An 18371-nucleotide genomic window follows, 5' to 3' on the forward strand; every position below is an offset into this window, starting at 1 on the left:
AGACCTCATGGTCAGTATAGAAGTGCAATTTTTATTACCTCAGACACAGACGTCATAATTACTGCTTTTATTTGCGAAAATTATATTGAAAGTCTCACTGTTGAGATTGGAGGATATAAAATAACAACTGCGTATGGCCATCCCAATAAAAAATTGTATTTCAGGAGCCAATAAACTTCAGTTACCTCCTGGGGTATCTCGTTTCATGCCCTAGTTAACTTCTCACTAAGTACTCTCAAACTAAGAGTACTTAGTGTGAAGTACTAATGAGAAGACGTCTCTAAATTAAGAACTCTTGGACTGATCATGTTCTACACGTGTTCATTTAGGGATCAATCTTGAGATCTTGGAGGCCAGGGTAAAATATTGACTACAGTTTATTTAAAGAAGTTCATGTTGACTCTCGTAATGTATAGCCTTGTGTTATTCTGCTGAAAAATGGGATGTTGGAGCATCTAAAGTTGGAGTAAGAGACGACAATTTTTTCTACGAATTGCTGAGCTGTTACGTTCTCTTCGACAAATAATAACCATAAGCAATGACACCTTACGCCAGAACCAGTGCGGTTCACATTCTGTTAGATCACCACACACCATGTCGTCTTCTGACATTGACTTGCTAATCAAGACAAGATTTATTCCCACTCCATTCCTGGTTTTAAGACAATTATTCTCTGTACCATTTAAAATGATTACATTAATGTTCAGGGGTAAGAGGTAGCACCCAGTGTACCGGAATAAAAAAGGTTAAAACTGCAACTTCGAAGATAAATTGTTTGCATCTCAATAAATATTTTATGTGCTGCAAACTATTGATTTGTAATATACACAATATACCGGATAGTGTAAAAGCTGTCTCTTAGATTCATCAACCTAAGGCGAGGATCTTGACGCTCTGTTGTTCTTTGGCGGCACCCTTTGCCCTTTGATTTCCATGTTAGGCTTTCTTGACGTCATTCCCAATCATATCTTAATACAGTATTTAAATTTCTGCGAACATCATGCGCAAATTCCCGAAAATAAAGTCCAGCTTACCCTAGGCCAACTATCTTTGTACTATAAGCACTGTAAATAACATTAAAAAAAAATTATGAACCCCACACATCTAAATTTTGATCGGTTTTTATCTTAAAAGTTAAAATTTTCAGTAATACCCGTTAAAGTTTAAATACACATGTCAAAGTTCGTTGCAAATTTTTTAAGATTTAAGTAGTAGAATTAGTTTTATTTGAACTTCTGAAATGATAGGTAGACAATAACAAGCGCTAAGTTTCCTTTTTCTACTAATTAACTTGGTTTTAAATTAGTACAGGTTCCACAACTGGAAAACCTAATGACACGTTAAAAAAGAAGTTAAAGAAAGGAGATAATGTATGGAAAAGTAAAAGGCCCGGACTAAATGGAAAGATAAGCGTGATGTCGAAACGTGAAACGATGTGCTATGAAAATTAAACCCGATTATGTGCTTGATTACAATAAGCACATGTCTGGGATTGATCGAGCAGACCAGATGTTGTCATATTACTCGGTACCAAGAAAAACACTTCAGTGGTATGGAAAATTGTTTTTCCATCTATTAGAAATATGCATTTGGAACAGCTTTTATATCTACAAGAGAGCATCGAATAAGAAAATTTCGTGAGAGCATATTAATGGACCTTATCGACAATAACAAGGCTATTCAGGTACAAATAACTGCAAAGAATATGCATTACACAGAACAAGTTTCGGTCACGGAAAAAAATAAAAGTGGTATGTTACGATACCGATATTACACTAAGCAAAATGCCCGAAAAGGGTCGCGTTATTATTGTCCCAGCTGTCCTCCCTCACCAGGACTATACATAGGTTCTTACTACAAATTGTACCATAAACAAGTCAAATAATAAATTTATTTCTTATAGTTTTAAGTTTAGAATGACAGTTATGTTTCTTTTGTAGTAAAAAAAAATGATTAAATTGATAAGACCAATTTTTTGCCCAGTTATACCGCGGTTATTGTGGTTTATTTTGTCTAGATTAGCCTGCTACTATACTGGTATTCAGTATATAGTTAAAAACGTACATCTATATCCTGACTACCAGTATACTTCTAGCGAAAAGTTAATTACGAATAATTATAACTTTTCTATTCAAAAATTAAATAACAGATCTCATATTTTCATAAATTTCCAGGTAGAATATGATAACCTATTAATGTGTTAACTAAAGTTGCTGCCCAAACATTAACTTTAACACTTAGATAGTACACTAGTAGACATTTCTAACCAGTGCTTAATAGACAGTACTACAAGTCTTCGAACGAAGGGACTCGTTAAAGATTGTTTCGATAGCAGCGTAAAGACAATCGCAGAAGTGTCACATTACCATATGCTGTTAGCTTAGTTTCCGGAAATCACGCGTCCCGCCGGTATTCTGAAAGACATTAAACAACAAACTAAGCATCACATCGATACAACACCAGATCCACGGATTTTCTCTAAACCTCGACGATTAGCACCTGACAAATTGCAATGGGCTAAAAAAAATTCGAAAATCTTCTGCGACTAGGCATCATAAGACCATCAAAAAGTAACTGGTCTACACCACTACATATGGTCCCGAAGAAAGGTGAGGAATAAAGACCCTGCGGAGATTATCGACGTCTAAACCAAAGGACTACTCTAGATCGATATCCATTTCCACATCGAAGACTTCGGTCAGTCGCTAGCTGGTAAGATCATTTTGTTTACAATAGATTTAGTTAGAGCATACAACCAGAAACCAGTAGCCACCGAAGATATACCAAAAACTTCCGTTATTGCCCCATTTGGACTGTACGAATATTTATATATGCCTTCTGGTTTAAGAAACGCAGGACAGACCTTCCAGCGTTTCATAGATGAAATTTTACATGGTCTTGATTTCGCCTACGCCTACATCGATGACATTCTCATTGCATCAGAATCCGAAGAGCAACATATTATATCGCATTTAGAAGAAATTTTCATAAGGCTTAAGCAATTTGGCGTTGTCGTTAATCCAGCAAATTGTCAGTTCGGCAAAAACGAGACTACATTTTTGGGATATACAGTATCAGCAGCAAGACTCAAACCTCCCCAAGAAAAAGTAGCAGCTGCACAAAATTTCACTTATCCTAAAACAGTGAAAGACCTGCGTACATTTCTAGGTATGTGGAACTTCTACGGAAGGTTTATCAGCTGAGCTTTAAGCACTACTACATGATGCCCTAAAAGGAAATGTCAAAGGAAAAGCACCAATTGAATGGACACCACAGCGGATCCAAGCCTTTGAGGACTGCAAAAGTAGTTTAGCTAACGCTACTTTACTGAGCCACTCTGTAAATGAGCTTGATATCTCCATCACTTGTGATGTTTTCGATTTTTGTGCTGGAACTGTATTACAACAAAAAACGCTTTTATAGCTATATATTTAGCTATAAAACATTTTAGACATATGATCGAGGGCAAAAACATATCCATCCATATACACTGATCACAAACCAATCACTTTCGCCTTTACCATCCATCTCTGGATTAACAAATATTGTAGCATACGTATTGTACAAGAGAGAAAACATCGTTGCAATTAAATAAAATACAGTTTCCGGAACAAAACGTTAGTTTGTACTGTGACGTAGCAATGGTCTACAGCCAGACCATTTGTACCGAAACGACTCCGAATGGCAATTTTTAGCACCATGCATAATCTAGCAGATCCTGGAATCAACAGTTCTGTGAAGATGATCACACAGCGATATGTTTGGCCTTCAATCAAATTATATGTGAGAAAATAGACTCGAGCGTGTCTAAAGTGCCAAAAATCAAAAATATCGCGCCACATTGTTTCACCGTCTGGAAGTTTCCTACCACCTTCCAGCCGATTCGAACATGTTTACATAGATATTATAGTGATGCCGATTTCTGAAGGAAACAGATACTGTTTAACATGTGTCGACCGCTTCACGCGTTGGCCGGAAGCTTTTGCGTTGGCATTTTTTTGGTTGGATAGCTCGTTTTGTCACTTCCAAGCCTATCACAACAGATCAAGGTCGACGATTCGAATCACACCTCTTTCAATCAATCTGCAAATTAACTGGAACTATTCATTTAAGAACAACCGCCTATCACCCTCAAGCAAATAGAATAGTGGAAAGATTTCATCGACAATTAAAAGCAGCAATTCGATGTCATAAAAATATTCGATGAACCGAAAGCCTACCTTCAGTATTACTGGGCATACGAGCAGCGTGGAGAGAAGATTAAGGTACTTCAGCCGCCGAACTCGTTTATGAAAAACTATTGTGTTTGCCCGGTGGATCATTGTTTTCGTCGCAAAAAAACACCGACGAAAGTGCTCACATTTATTTAAAGATAATTCGAAACCATTTCGAAAATCTCCGTCCTAAACAACCGTCGCAACATGGGTCCAATAGCACTTTTATTTTCAAAGAGATGAAAACCACCACTCACGTATTTGTCCACCGTGACATAATCAAAAACGGTTTAGATAACCCATAACTAGCTCATAAATTATCAAGCCTCATAAGTTATCAAGCATTTTTTTCAGTTAAAATATTTTTTTCAGTGTAACATTTTTTTTCGGTGTAAATTTTTTTTTCTCGTGTAAACATTATCTTTTTCTGATATACCTATTCAATTTCTGTTGTAACTATGTATATATTATCCATATTTTTCGAAGGGGTGTGTTGTAGCAACAAGCTAATTATGAATAATTATAACTTTTCTATTCAAAAATTAAATAACAGATCTCATATTTAAATTTAAGTTAACTAAAGTTGCTGCCCAAACATTAACTTTAACTGAGTGTTGACGTTGCATATTTCGTGTTTAGGAAACGAAATATTATATGGTAAGCAATGATATCACAAGAGACCAGGCCGATAATACTTGAGTTTATCGTCTGGATTTTAAAAACAAGGAGTATGTTTAGTTTAGTAACCAACGAGTCACAATTTGTATCGGTCCGCGATACATATAAAAAATACCTTCCCTTCGAGAATTAATTACGTTTTACGAAAATAAATATTATTTACAGTTTTTTTTATGTTTCATTTGATTTTAGCATCATTGTACAATATGCACACTGAACAATAAAAAAAATATATTTTTGGAATCTGTTCATCGACTTATCAGTGTATCAATAAATAGGTTGATGTTTAAGTGTGGTAAAAGCTGCTAAGCATTAAAAAGCGCATACTTTGCTGCTGGCGAGGATATCTGAAGGAGGTTATTTAAACATTTCATAAAGGTTTCGTGGACGTTTAATATTAAGTCAGAAATAATGAATAAGTACCAAGACACAAAGAAGTGATTAATGCATATCGGTCGACAGCTACAATTCTTATGATTTTTCAAAACTTAATATATTAAAACCTGATGTTTTCTTAAACGGTTTGATTAATTTGTTAAGTAAAACATATGTAGCAAACATTGTGTACTTAATAGCAGAATATTAAAGCGATAAAAATACAAAACCAATTCAATGCTACAAATCTGTGAATAATATTTCCGAATAAGATCCAGATATTGTTAAAGTTGTAACGTAGGTTTCCATAATATAATATAAGAAGAAACGTGTGATAAAGAGTTGATTATGTTTATGATAACGGTTTATTGTTATTAAAAAATATATTCTCTGGAAAAACTAGTCACTTCATAATAATATAATACATACATTTACCGAAATAATAACTCCCTTTTCTTCCAATCTATCAACTGTTCCATATAAGTCATGAAAACGATTTATTGATAACAAGCTTAATTTAAACAAAAAGTTTAAGTTAAAACTATTGGAACTAGTGTTTTCTTTTAAAAAAGAAAAAAAAACATTTATACTCCAGTCGTCAGAGACGAAAATGCCACTTGACCTCTAAAAATCGTACGAACAAGCTGAATTTTCTCGGGAATATTAATTTTGAGACCCCAAATAAGATAGAGAAAGTTTATTACTTTTACCTCTGGGCTTTCCACTAAAACCCGCCGTGTAGGGGAGCAAAAACGCAACAAAATCGATTTACCAAGAATCTGTACGCCGTAGAGAAAAATATTTAACCCTCTATAGCCCCGTGTGTACTCAAGGCAACAAAGGAGTTTTTGATGCAGAAAACTTTTTTAAAACAATTTCCGACTCTAAGATGCCCTCTGTTGATTTCAGGCAACATTTGGTTATACATTTTTTTAATACACTTAGTGCCATCTATGAACCTATGACGAAACCTATATGGAAATTTTTAACAGTATGTCAGATGCACATGGCTGCCTTATTAGTTTGTATTTTCGATCGTGATTTATTGTTATAAATTGTGTACAATTTATATAAAAATACATTGAGGCATTATATCAGCATTTAGATATTGATTGCCGTTGAAATTTGTTTATTTTATTGTGTTGTTTCAGTACTGTGATAAAAACAGGTATGTTGCTTTGAATCCACACTGGACCATATCATTTTAAATTATTTTTTTAGGATGAATACAAAAACGTTCTACGGGAAAAGCAGTAAGTATCCGTTATTGTTTGTAAAAGTTCCCAACAAATCCGAGGAATCCGAAGACTCTGACTTTGAAGAGAGTGATAATGAATTTTCCATAGATACTCAGATATCAATTGATACAGGATCAAATGAAATGGAAAATGAAGGCGATTTGTACGAAACAAATTTATACCAGGAAACCAATTTAGATTTAGACCAAGATGAAGATGAGGATGATACTGATAAAACAGAAAAACACACTGAACTAAATGTGTTCAAAAGGTCAAAAATGATCGAAAAAAACATTCAGTGGAAGAGTGGTCCCCGAACAGTATTTCTAATTCCAGAATGGAAAGGTAATTTACCGATATGCAAATTATTAGAACCGGAATCCCCTCTACATTATTTTAAAAAGATGATATCTACCAATATGCTGGAAAACATAGTAGAACAAAGTAATTTGTATGCACTGCAAAAGAATATAAATAAACCATTGAATATAACACTAGCAGAATTAAACCAATTTATTGGATCTGTTCTACTGATGTTAATATATGGCTTGCTAAGGACAAGATCATTTTGGCAGAAGGAAACACGTGTTACTCAAATAGTTGACACTATATTTAGGAATCGCTGGGAAGAAATAAAAACTAAAATTCATTTCAATAATAACGAAAATATAGTCAACAATAATGATAAGTTACACAAAATTAGACCATTCATCAACGGTCTAGTTCAAAATTTTCAGAGTATTCTTATGAGTGGAAAATTGTGTATTGATGAACAAATGATACCATTCAAAGGGGCACATTCTTTAAAACAATATAATATGAAGAACTAACCCAAAAAATGGGGATACAAGGCATTTGTTTTGTGTGATAGCAATGATATTGTTTATAACTGGGAATTATATACAGGAACTGTTGAACATCCTCTTCATTTATCTAATGTAGGCACCAGCGGTAATGTAGTAATAAGATTGTGTGAGATAGTCGAACCAAACGAATACTATAAAGTATATTTTGGCAACTGGTTCAATAGCATTCAGTTGCAGATTGAAATGGAAAAACGTGAACTGCAATGTTTGGAAACTGTTCGTCCAAACAGATTGCCTAATTGCCATTTTTCTGATGACAAGAATATAAAGAAACCGGGCAGAGGTACTGTAGAAGAAAAGCACGCTACAGTAGATGGCATAAGACTAAAAGCGTTAAAGTGGTACGATAATAAACCGGTTCATTTGCTTAGTATATTTGTTAGTTGTGAGCCTACTTCGTTAGACAAGAGGTGGGATAAGAAACAAAAATCAAGAATTGATGTATGCTGTCCAAATGCAGTGCAATTTTATAATAAATTTATGGGAGGTGTCAATCTTATGGATTCACTAATTGCTCTTTACCAAACATACATAAGATCTAAAAAGTGGTATCTAAAAATATTTTTTCACCTTCTTGATTTAGCTGTTGTTAACAGCTGGTTGTTGTATCGTCGTGATTGCGATTATTTTGAAATTAAAAAAAAAACAGTTGCCTTTGTTACAGTTTAAGTCCCACTTATGTAGCGTACTGTTAGCAAGAACTGACCAGATCAAAAACAAAGGACGTCCCAGGCTCAGTGAAATTAAGAACGAAATTGTAAAAAAACCGAAGAGAGGACCTACTGCTATTGTACCACCAAAGGAAGTTAGGCTTGACCAAAACTCCCACTGGCCAGTATTTTCTGAAAAAAAGGGAAGATGCAAAAAACCAGGATTCTGCAATACTCCTAAAGTAATGTGCGATAAATGTAAAGTTGCTTTATGTTTTACAACTACAACTAATTGTTTTCTTGATTGGCATAATAAATAAGTATATAACTTAATTCGTTAGTTTTTGCTGCCCACAGTTGCCTAAACAAAATTAAAAAATCTAAAAAAATTACTAGTTGTTGTAAATGCATACTTGAGCATATATACAAATTAAAACATCTCTTAAGTTTACAAAAAAGTCGGACAATAGAGGGTTAAAAAAAAAATCTAGCTAAAATAAAAATATTTATCAGCTCTTTTTGTGTAGAATGAACTACAAACTTACGTTCAAGCGACCGTCGAGTTTGGATGAGTTACCTACGCGCGCGAAATCAATGTTCAATAACATTTGTATCAGCTTGACGGCTTGTCTTATCGACAAAAATCAAGACAAGTTTTAAAGTAAAGAGTTCACCTTTCGTATGCAATTTTTGTGTTTTTCCGCAAATAACCTCGGTAAAAATTTGATTGAATTTTGAGAATGTGTCAGTTTCTTGTAAAGAATTTCTAATTTCCGAAAATTTTAAATAACGCTGAGCCCATAACGGATTCTTATTGCTCGTCTTATGTTTCGTATTGTATATTGTTCTGAAGCTATTTTATTGTGGAATTTTAATTAGATATTATTTTATTGAGAATAAGCCACAATTGATGGTTAAACTAAGTTTATTGACGCTTCAATAAACTCCGAAGTGGAAATTGAAACGTCAATAAACTTATTTTAATCTTCAATTGTGGCTTATACCCTATAAATAGTTTTTAAAATAAACTCGGATTTTATAAAGGTGTTAAATAAAGAAACGTGGCGCGATTTTTGCCACTTTTTATGATTCTTATGAGATCAATAAAATGTATCCCTTTTATTGACTGGCCACTATGAAGTTTCGATTACTAAAGCCTAACCTTCAAAACTTAACTTAACATAAAATTTTAGTTTTAAGTTTTGGTAACAAATGTAAGTCATTTAAAATATGTTTAAAAACGCTGGATTTAAACTTTTCATATACCGTAGAGTTGGGTGACTTGACTACAATTTGGCCATTAATTTAGTAATACCAGCCATACTGATAAATCTATCACAAAAAAAAAATAAAAAATATGTTGTTATGCCACTTTTGGCAAAGAATAGAACCTATATAAAAATTTTTTAAAAATACAAAAAAAAGTACAAAAAAAAATAAAAACCGTGTTCTTAAGTCACCCTGTCTGTATTAGACTTAAATCTTAGTTAACAATATTTTTAATTATGTAGTTACCTAACCAATTTGTTTATAAAACATTATCAGCTTCAACCAAATCTGTCAAAAATTTAAAATGTTCTCGCGCAGAAGGTGTGGAGCTGGAAGACGAACGGCTTCCTTCATTTCTGTTCAACATCGATTCGTCTATTATGTCGGGATATGATAAAAATGTTTCTTTTTTACCCACATTTTTCGTAAGAATTTAACTTGAAGGTGCTCCTCATCTATGACCTGGCAGACTTCTCCAACATATTTTACAACCCGTTTCTCTGTATTAAAGTTCACGAGAATAAGCTTTCCACGTTGAAATGAATGTGGTTTAGAAGAAAGTCCGTATTTATTAGACTTGCGTGACTTTTTTTTAACGCTTCACTTATGATTAGGTAGTTGTACTTCTACCGTTGTCTCGTCTGATTTTTGTGCTTCTGAATCTTCTACACAGATGCTCTCCCCTGGAGCAACACTTAATTTTTTTCGTCTGCCGGACACAGTTGGTTTTACATATCTTGTTGTTTCAAACATATCCTTGAACCATTGGCAATTTCCCCAACAGGCCTTTGAGAAAAGATTCGTTTTAAAACAGCTTTTAGATCGAGAGGAATAAGTCCTGTCACTTTGAACCCGGCTTTTATGTTGTCAGTATTTTTATCTCCTAGTTCTACAAATGTTGCTTTCAGTAGACCTGGGAATCAATCTCTTCTTATAGGGCCAGGTTGTGGTTACTTCCATTTAGTCAAAACAGATCTCCATTTACCCTTCAGGGGTGTAAACTAGCAAACATCCAGCGGTTGCGCTAGATGCGTGCTATTGGGCGGTAAAAGAATAAAGCTAATATTATTGTTTTTCAATATTGTATGACAGTGATGGAAATATGGCTAGGTAAATTGTTACCGATTAACGACTTCGATCCCTTAAATTTTTTAAAATAAGGGAACACAATAAATTTAAACCAGTCGTCGAATAAATGTAGATCAAACTATCCCGATTTGCTCCGATTGTAACGATTGTTTTCAGGACCATTTTATCTCCATGTAGACCACAGCTGATCTGCCATATATACAATATAAGGTGGCAACATAACTCCTGCACACTAACGGAAAACATCACACTCGTTGAAGATTTTGTGTGGTCCATAATTTTTTCGGCATGTCTAGCTGTGCGTCGAACAACAACTTTGGTTCATCCAGGATCATCGTTGAAACATGTTTCATCGTAATGTACGATATTTTCATCAGGAATGTCTTTTAAAATAACAGCCAACTTATCAAAATAATCTCTTAAAACGTCAATATTCGACTTCGCTTTATATTTTCTGATAGGCGAATGGATAAATCACTATTGGAGGGATGCCGGTTTTCAACATCCCTTCAGGGAGAGTCTTGTATGCTAACAGTGTCTCTTTCAGCGGTTTGTACTTGCTGTAAGTCCAATTGTTCGGCTAGCCTTCGAATGCTCAGTAATAGAAACTTAAATGGACTCTTAAATGTGATTTAGTCTGGCCTGTTGAATAGATTGATATCTAGAGTGAAATAAAACAATAACTTGTTTAGCTAGAACTGTAATTGAAAAAGGACAAGAAACAGAAACTTATAATCTGTGAGTGAATAACTAATCGTAATCGTAAGGAACCTAATTAGAAAATTACAGTTTACGAACGAAAACACCATAACACTTCACATTACGGGTTCCCGATATATTGCGTAACTTGCGATTGAGAACGTGGAGAAAAACTCTCCAAAACTTAAAAAGTAGGTATAAGCCCTACAACCATCGCTAATTCACTGGCTTGCCCTAGCCCCTCCGAAATATTTGACTGTGCATTTTGAAGGATCTACCGGTTTAAGGTCAATATGGGCGGAGATTAACATTCTAAGAAATAAGTCAATGCAGGCAAGGAATTTATTTAGGTAACCGATGCGGCGGAAATATTTTTATTTGTTTTGAAATAGAATTATTTGGTTGGAGATTATTGTTCTCCAACAACTATGACGAGTAATAAATGCATAGTACCAACTATTACCCACTCTGTTATCGGTGAAAGATCTTACTTCTTGTCTGTTTAGATAATTTCGAACGAAATCTTTAATATTGTCTATATCTAAGGGAAATCCCCACTTCACAACAAATAAAACAGTATCTTTTAAAACCACTTCCTCCTCCTTTGTCAATGAATGCATCCATAAGTTTTTCTTATTTTTATTTTTTATTTTCGATATAATGTAAATTTTGATATATCGGTATTACTCCCCAATGTCCATCTACCATTACGAATATTTGTTAAGGCTTTTTCAAATGCATATTTACTAAAGTCGTGGTATTTTCTGTCTAATACTCTTTTATACTTATTAGGCATTTTGTCAAGTCACCCAAAATATGCAACAAAAAATTTTAAAAAACCGTTACTTAACCTCAAAAAATAAAATCAACAAAATTGAGGTTTAGAACCCCTTAAGAAGGCAGTAAACTATTGTAAAAATATATTACATGTAATTTGCTGATACGGACACCTGTTGATGACCTTAATTATATAGTATAACAAAAATCGTGGTTTTCTTACCTTTTATTCAGTATTTTTTAGGGGCTAAACAAAACAATTATGTACAACTTTTTGCAAGTAAATATATCAGTTCATTATTGTAGAATACTTTAGAAATGATTTTGAAGTTTGAACATTTACCTAATAGATGGGAACAGCAGATCTAAAAAAATTGCCTGCTCTTTCAAGTCACCCCAACAATTTCAAGTCACCCAACTCTAAGGCAACAAACGATATAAAACTTTTAAAACTTTTTTTTTCAATTACAGTAGTATGTTTTTAAAAAGAACCAAACTTCTGCTATAAACTATACTCAAAACCGTCATTTTGGATGCTTTTCCCCTGACGTGTGATCGTTTGTAATGTAAGACATTAAATTCTGCGTTTTTATTCATATTTCAAATGCCTCATATTTATTGCCACAACTCAAAATTAAAATTTTATGTCATAGGTTTTAAATATTGATCTCTAAAAATGAAAATTTTACTACGACTGGTCAATGAAAATTATCAATTTTATTGATCTCACGAGAATCGTAAGAAATGGCAAAAGTTGTGCCCGTTAATTTCGACGGTCACTCCAAGCGTTGTTTCTGATAGAACGGTTTATTATACAGAAAAAGTGCTAATAAAAATTTTTATTTAAAATTATCTCAGCTACATTTTTCATTTTAAACATTTTTTTCTGCGGCTTACAGATTCTTGGTTAACCGATTTTTCTGCCTTTTTAGGGGTATGCACGGGGGTAAAAGTGGGGACAAAAAAAAAGTTTTTTGCATCTTTTTTGAGGTCCCAAAATAAATATTCTCGGCCAAATTCAGCTTGTTTTCATAAATTTCTCTCGGACGACTGGACTATTAATCTACCCAATAATTTACAGACGTTTTGATAATCAGTTAACTAATAAAAACGAACGTCTAATTTATTAATATTAAAATCATAAGATAAGCAAAACAAGATCACACTAGACTCAATATATTGATGGGACAAAGTTCAGTTTTAAATATTACCTACTAATGAATGACAGACCAGCCACTGATTCTCCGTGTTATTTACCAAGGACAAAAATGGTGGCGGTTTCGCAGTTATGCACACAAAGAAAACGAACAGATATCAGCTAGTCAGTATATTTATATTTTCATGAAGATTTATTTAGCACATATCTTAAGAACGAATGTCAGTGCTAGTTTGAAAAATATACAAATCAGACTTTACGAGAGAAACGATGTATACATACATATTAATGCTAAACTCACTGTGGTTAAGTATAGAAAATGAAGGACTATGTCAAAGAGATAAAGAAAATAGAAAGTAAAATTAAAGCCATCAATAGTGACCATTTTAAACATTTGTGCCAAGTTTTAAGAACCCAGAGAATTGTAACCAAAAAAAATAAACACTTTTTTTTTAATTAAAAAAAAAACATTACATATTTTTGAAAAACCATTGGATTATAGAACTGTAGCTGACAATTTAACCGCTTATTATGAAATATATTTCTCCTTTCAATGACCCTCTTACCTGTTTGCGTGCTAGAATCAAAGAACGTACTAGAAGTTTCTACAGTCATAGAAGCTATGGTACCATCCATAATCTGTGTAGCCGAATCTCTGCGTCCGCGATATCGCTGGCAGTCATCACTCTGAGAACTTTGACGTCGAAAATTTCGGCATCGTATCATTTCCTCTGTAGTTGATTGTCTTCGGAATCCTCTTGCAATAAGAATTTCTTCCGTAGTAGATTGTCTTCTGATTGCTGGTCGATAGTTTTCTACCGTTGGTGGTGGTCCTCTATTACAAGGACTTGGATCTCTGCTGGAGCAGCTACAACGGTCAGACAACAGTAAGTTCCGAATTGAAAGTCATGATTATTGTTCACTTTGTTATTGCTATTGATTTAGTCAAGTTTACACATTTTTATAGTGACTTCAAAAAGTATAGTTTCTAAGTTAGTAAAACAGATCAGTATAAATATACACGGAACGGCAAAAAAGGTGGTCATCCTATAAATTTCCGAAAATAAAAATTCATTGGAAGTTTTAAGCATTGTTTCATATTGCGTCTCAATGTAAATATTTATTCCCATTATGTATGCTTGTTTTTGACAGTTTTGACGTTTATGTTGCTATTTTCTGTAGTCGCTGTTTATCTTCTAAGTTAAAAACATTTAATTAAACGGTAACTTAGCTTTTCAAACGTGGATTTTAACTGAGTGAATAATTAAGATATGATGTTATCTACAGTAGATGTTGCTAGAATTATTGCATTGCTACAAGACGGAAGAAGTCAGGTTTATGTATCCGAAACTTTCGTTATTTCGAGAACTACAGTACGGAGAGCTTTCCATCGCTTTCTAGACTGGTACATACTCACGGTGACCTGGTTCTGGTAGTATATATGCTTAAGCTTGTCTGTCCCAGAGAAGAAATTTTGGCGGTGGTGGTGTCATGGTTTGCGCTGGAATTTCATTTGAAGCTCGACCTGAACTTATTTTCGTCCAGGGTTCCCTGAATGCTCACCGGAAGGGGGTTAGGCATAGGGCTAACAACCCTATCCTAGAAAACACACATGTTACGAATGTTCAAGAAATGAAAACCGGACTGATCAAACGACGACGACTGCGCGAGAAAAAGGTACACGATTTAAGAATCGCGACATGGAACATCCGATCCCTATACAGACCGGGAGCCCTCCAAAATCTGCTCGGTGAACTGAATAGATATGATATAGATATAACAGCTCTGCAGGAAATGAGATGGACGGGGAGTGGCACCATTGACAAAAGACACCACATTATATTCTATAGTTGCGACGCTAAAGACCACGCACTAGGTACTGGCTTCATTGTAAATAAAAAGGTTAAGCACCTCGTACGAGACTTTCGTGCTATGAACCCTAGAATGTGCATCCTGAAACTAAGGGGAACATTCTTTAATTACAGCATCTTAAATGTGCATGCCCCTACAGAGGAAAAGGAAGATGATGTCAAAGAAAAATTCTATGAAGAACTAGAAGCTGCGAACCATTCATGCCCAAAGAATGACATTACATAGAATGACAATAGAACTACAATACCTACCAACTATAGGTAAGCACAGTCTTCATGAGGTATTAAATGACAATGGCATCAGACTAATAAATCTAGCAACTTCCCTTAACATGGTCATTTCCAGCACATGCTTCCAGCGAAAAAATATTCATAAGGGAACGTGGAGATCTCCAGATGGGGTTACAGTAAACATGATCGATCATGTTATTATTGACTCAAGACATCACTTAGACGTAATAAACGTATGCAGCAGAAGAGGGGCAAATTCAGACTCGGATCACTATCTAGTGGAAAGTAGAATTAGAGCCAGAATCTCAAACATTAAAAAAGAAAAGGGATCCAAAATTGAAAAATATGAAATAAAAAACATAGCAGACAACAACAAAAAGGCAAAATACATAGAATATATAAAAGTAAGGCTAGAAAACAGACAAAATCACGAGGAAATAAACAGAGAATAGGAAGCGTGTAAAACCATCATACAAGACGCGGCCAAAGAGATCCTAGGTCTACAAAAAAAGCCCAAATCAACTGAAGGACAGTGGTTCGATGAAGAGTGTCGCAACATAACAGAGAGGAAAAAAATGCATATCAACGACTACAACAACGACATAGAACACGAAAGGCAGAGGAGGAATATAGAATGCTAAGGAGGGAAGAGAAGAAAATACATCGCAGAAAGAAAAGAGAGCACATAGAAAAAGAACTCCAAGAAATGGAAGAACTAAATAAACCATCAGAAACCAGAAAATCCTACCAAAAACTTAACAAAAGTAGAAAAGAATTTAAACCAAGAACAATGATGTGTAGAGGCAAACTCTACTCAGAAGTCCACAATAGATCAGATCTTCGTCTTGAGGCAAATCTTGGAAAAGACTAGTGAATTTAATATAGACACAGATCATCTTTTCATTGACTTTGAGAGTGCCTATGATAGCATCCATCGAGAATTTCTGATTCATGCACTGAAAGAGTTTAATATTCCAACTCAACTCATTGATATCATAAAAGAAACACTTAAAGTACAAAGCAAAATTCGAATTCAAAACGAACTAACAGATACAATTCATGTGAGAACAGGCCTACGACAGGGAGATGCCCTATCCTGTATTCTATTCAACATCACATTAGAGAAAATAATTAGGGACTCAAAAGTCAACACCAGAGGAACAATAATAACAAAAAGTGTACAAATATTGGCATTTGCAGATGATGTTGATATCATAGCCAGAAGCGAAACAGAGATGATAGAAGCATTTAATGCAATAGAAAGAGCGGCACAAAACAGTGGCCTAAACATTAATGAAATAAAAACCAAATACATGAAGGTCAGTAAATCGACAGGCCAAAGAAACCTACAGAATCTGACAATAGGAGACTATAACATCGAAAGCGTGAAACATTTTACATACCTAGGTTCACTAGTTACCGCAGATAACAATGTCAGTGAAGAAGTTAAGAGAAGAATACATATCGCTAATACAACATATAATGGACTAATTAAACATCTAAGATCTAACAACATCACAAGAAACACCAAATGCAAAATATACAAGACCCTGATAAAACCGGTCCTTGTATATGGATCAGAGACATGGACACTATCGAAAAGCGATGAAAACCTATTAGGCACATTTGAACGAAAAATCCTTAGACACATATATAAGGGGGTAAAGGAAAATGACATATGGCGCAGAAGATATAACTTTGAACTGTACACAGCATACAACGAACCCGAGATCATAACATCCATAAAGATCGGACGTCTGCCCTGGATGGGCCATGTTGAACGAATGTTGGAGACTGAAACACCAAAACATATTATGAGATAAACACCAGTAGGAAGAAGGTCAAAGGGAAGACCCAAACTTAGATACATGGAACAAGTGGAACAAGATCTGAAAACACTTAAGATTACCAACTGGAAAAACAAAGCAAGGAACAGAACAGAATGGCGGAAAATCCTAGAACAAGCCAGGACCCAGAAAGGGTTGTCGAGCTACTGATGATGATGATGACATACTCACGGCGACCTGGTTCTGGTAGTATATATGCTTAAGCTTGTCTGTCCCAGAGAAGAAATTTTGGCGGTGGTGGTGTCATGGTTTGCGCTGGAATTTCATTTGAAGCTCGACCTGAACTTATTTTCGTCCAGGGTTCCCTAAATGCTTACCGGTATATAAAGGATGTTTTGGCAGAAGCAGTAGTTTCATTTGGTCCATTTATTGTGGCAATTTAGAAGTAGGAATTAATACTCTAGAATGACCAGCCTGCAGCCCTGATCTGAATATCATCGAATATCTTTGGGATAAAATTCATCGTAGGGTTAGTCAACTAAATGCATTAACGGTTGTCATATTGTCGGTAAATGCAAATTCTGAACTTTTAAGTGCTTTTCTTTTAGTGTCCACAACCTGTTTAGGTATATTTTTTATGTTTACGCATAGTTCCGACAAATATTAATTTCTTTTGTACCAATTCTACGGCAAGTGGAACACTCGTGAACCAATTATCTTCAGTAATGTTGCGACCAGAATCCCAAATTGACTTAGATAGACGCATAAATGTGCTATTTGCATTGTTTGATACCGCATCAGGTACTTAAGGTTGTTGGCCTCCATATATTTCAAATGCCAATGGTACCATGTTTTGACATTCGCACTACCAAATATTTTTATGCCATACTTAGCTGGCTTACTCAGTATATATTGCCAAAATAAACATCGTCTTCTAAAAGAAACCAGCTGTTCATTAATAGTGCAGTATTTAGATATGGAATATATGTTTACACAGCTATTTTGAATAATTGTAAAATACATCACGGATTGGAGAAAGTTTAAATAATTTTACGTCTTTCACTACGTGTGTCTATGTTATTAAAATAAAGGCATCTCTGTATGTGTAGAGTAGGGTTGGCGAGTAAAGTTCCACAGCACTTTAGCCTCGATCGATCCATGGTGCATCCTACCAGGAAGCTGTCATCCTTAGCTCATTGTCCATCGTGCCATTTCTAGGAAGGTGGACAAGTCACCAGAAGACATCTTCCTTATGTGGGCAGGTGTGAGTCAGGACTCATCGCACGCATACTCTCGTATGCACTACGTACGCACTACGTATGCACATAGGACATGCACTACAGTTTCGTCTTCATGTTCAAACTTCCTGCATAGAGGTCTGTCTACTAGCCCCAGTATGTGGAGGTGTTTGCTTAATTGACAATGACCAGTTAAAAAACGAACTGTAAAGCGTAGTTTTTTCCTGGCCATT

At 34.8% G+C, this 18371-nt stretch overlaps 1 protein-coding gene across 1 annotated transcript in view; it reads right to left on the minus strand.

The window, feature by feature from the left end:
- Nucleotides 1-3206: 3206 nt before the first annotated feature.
- Nucleotides 3207-18371, minus strand: part of LOC140444594 (uncharacterized) — a 47397-nt gene continuing 32232 nt past the window's right edge. Inside the window, exons 8-9 of the mRNA XM_072536355.1 lie at nt 13578-13879; nt 3207-3394 (exon numbers count right to left, since the gene is read on the minus strand). Of these exons, the coding sequence (XP_072392456.1) occupies nt 3207-3394; nt 13578-13879 (490 nt within the window). The remainder of the gene's footprint in view (nt 3395-13577; nt 13880-18371) is intronic.

The sequence above is a fragment of the Diabrotica undecimpunctata genome, chromosome 6 (genome assembly GCF_040954645.1).
Source record: "Diabrotica undecimpunctata isolate CICGRU chromosome 6, icDiaUnde3, whole genome shotgun sequence".
In the NCBI taxonomy this organism is placed as follows: domain Eukaryota; kingdom Metazoa; phylum Arthropoda; class Insecta; order Coleoptera; family Chrysomelidae; genus Diabrotica; species Diabrotica undecimpunctata.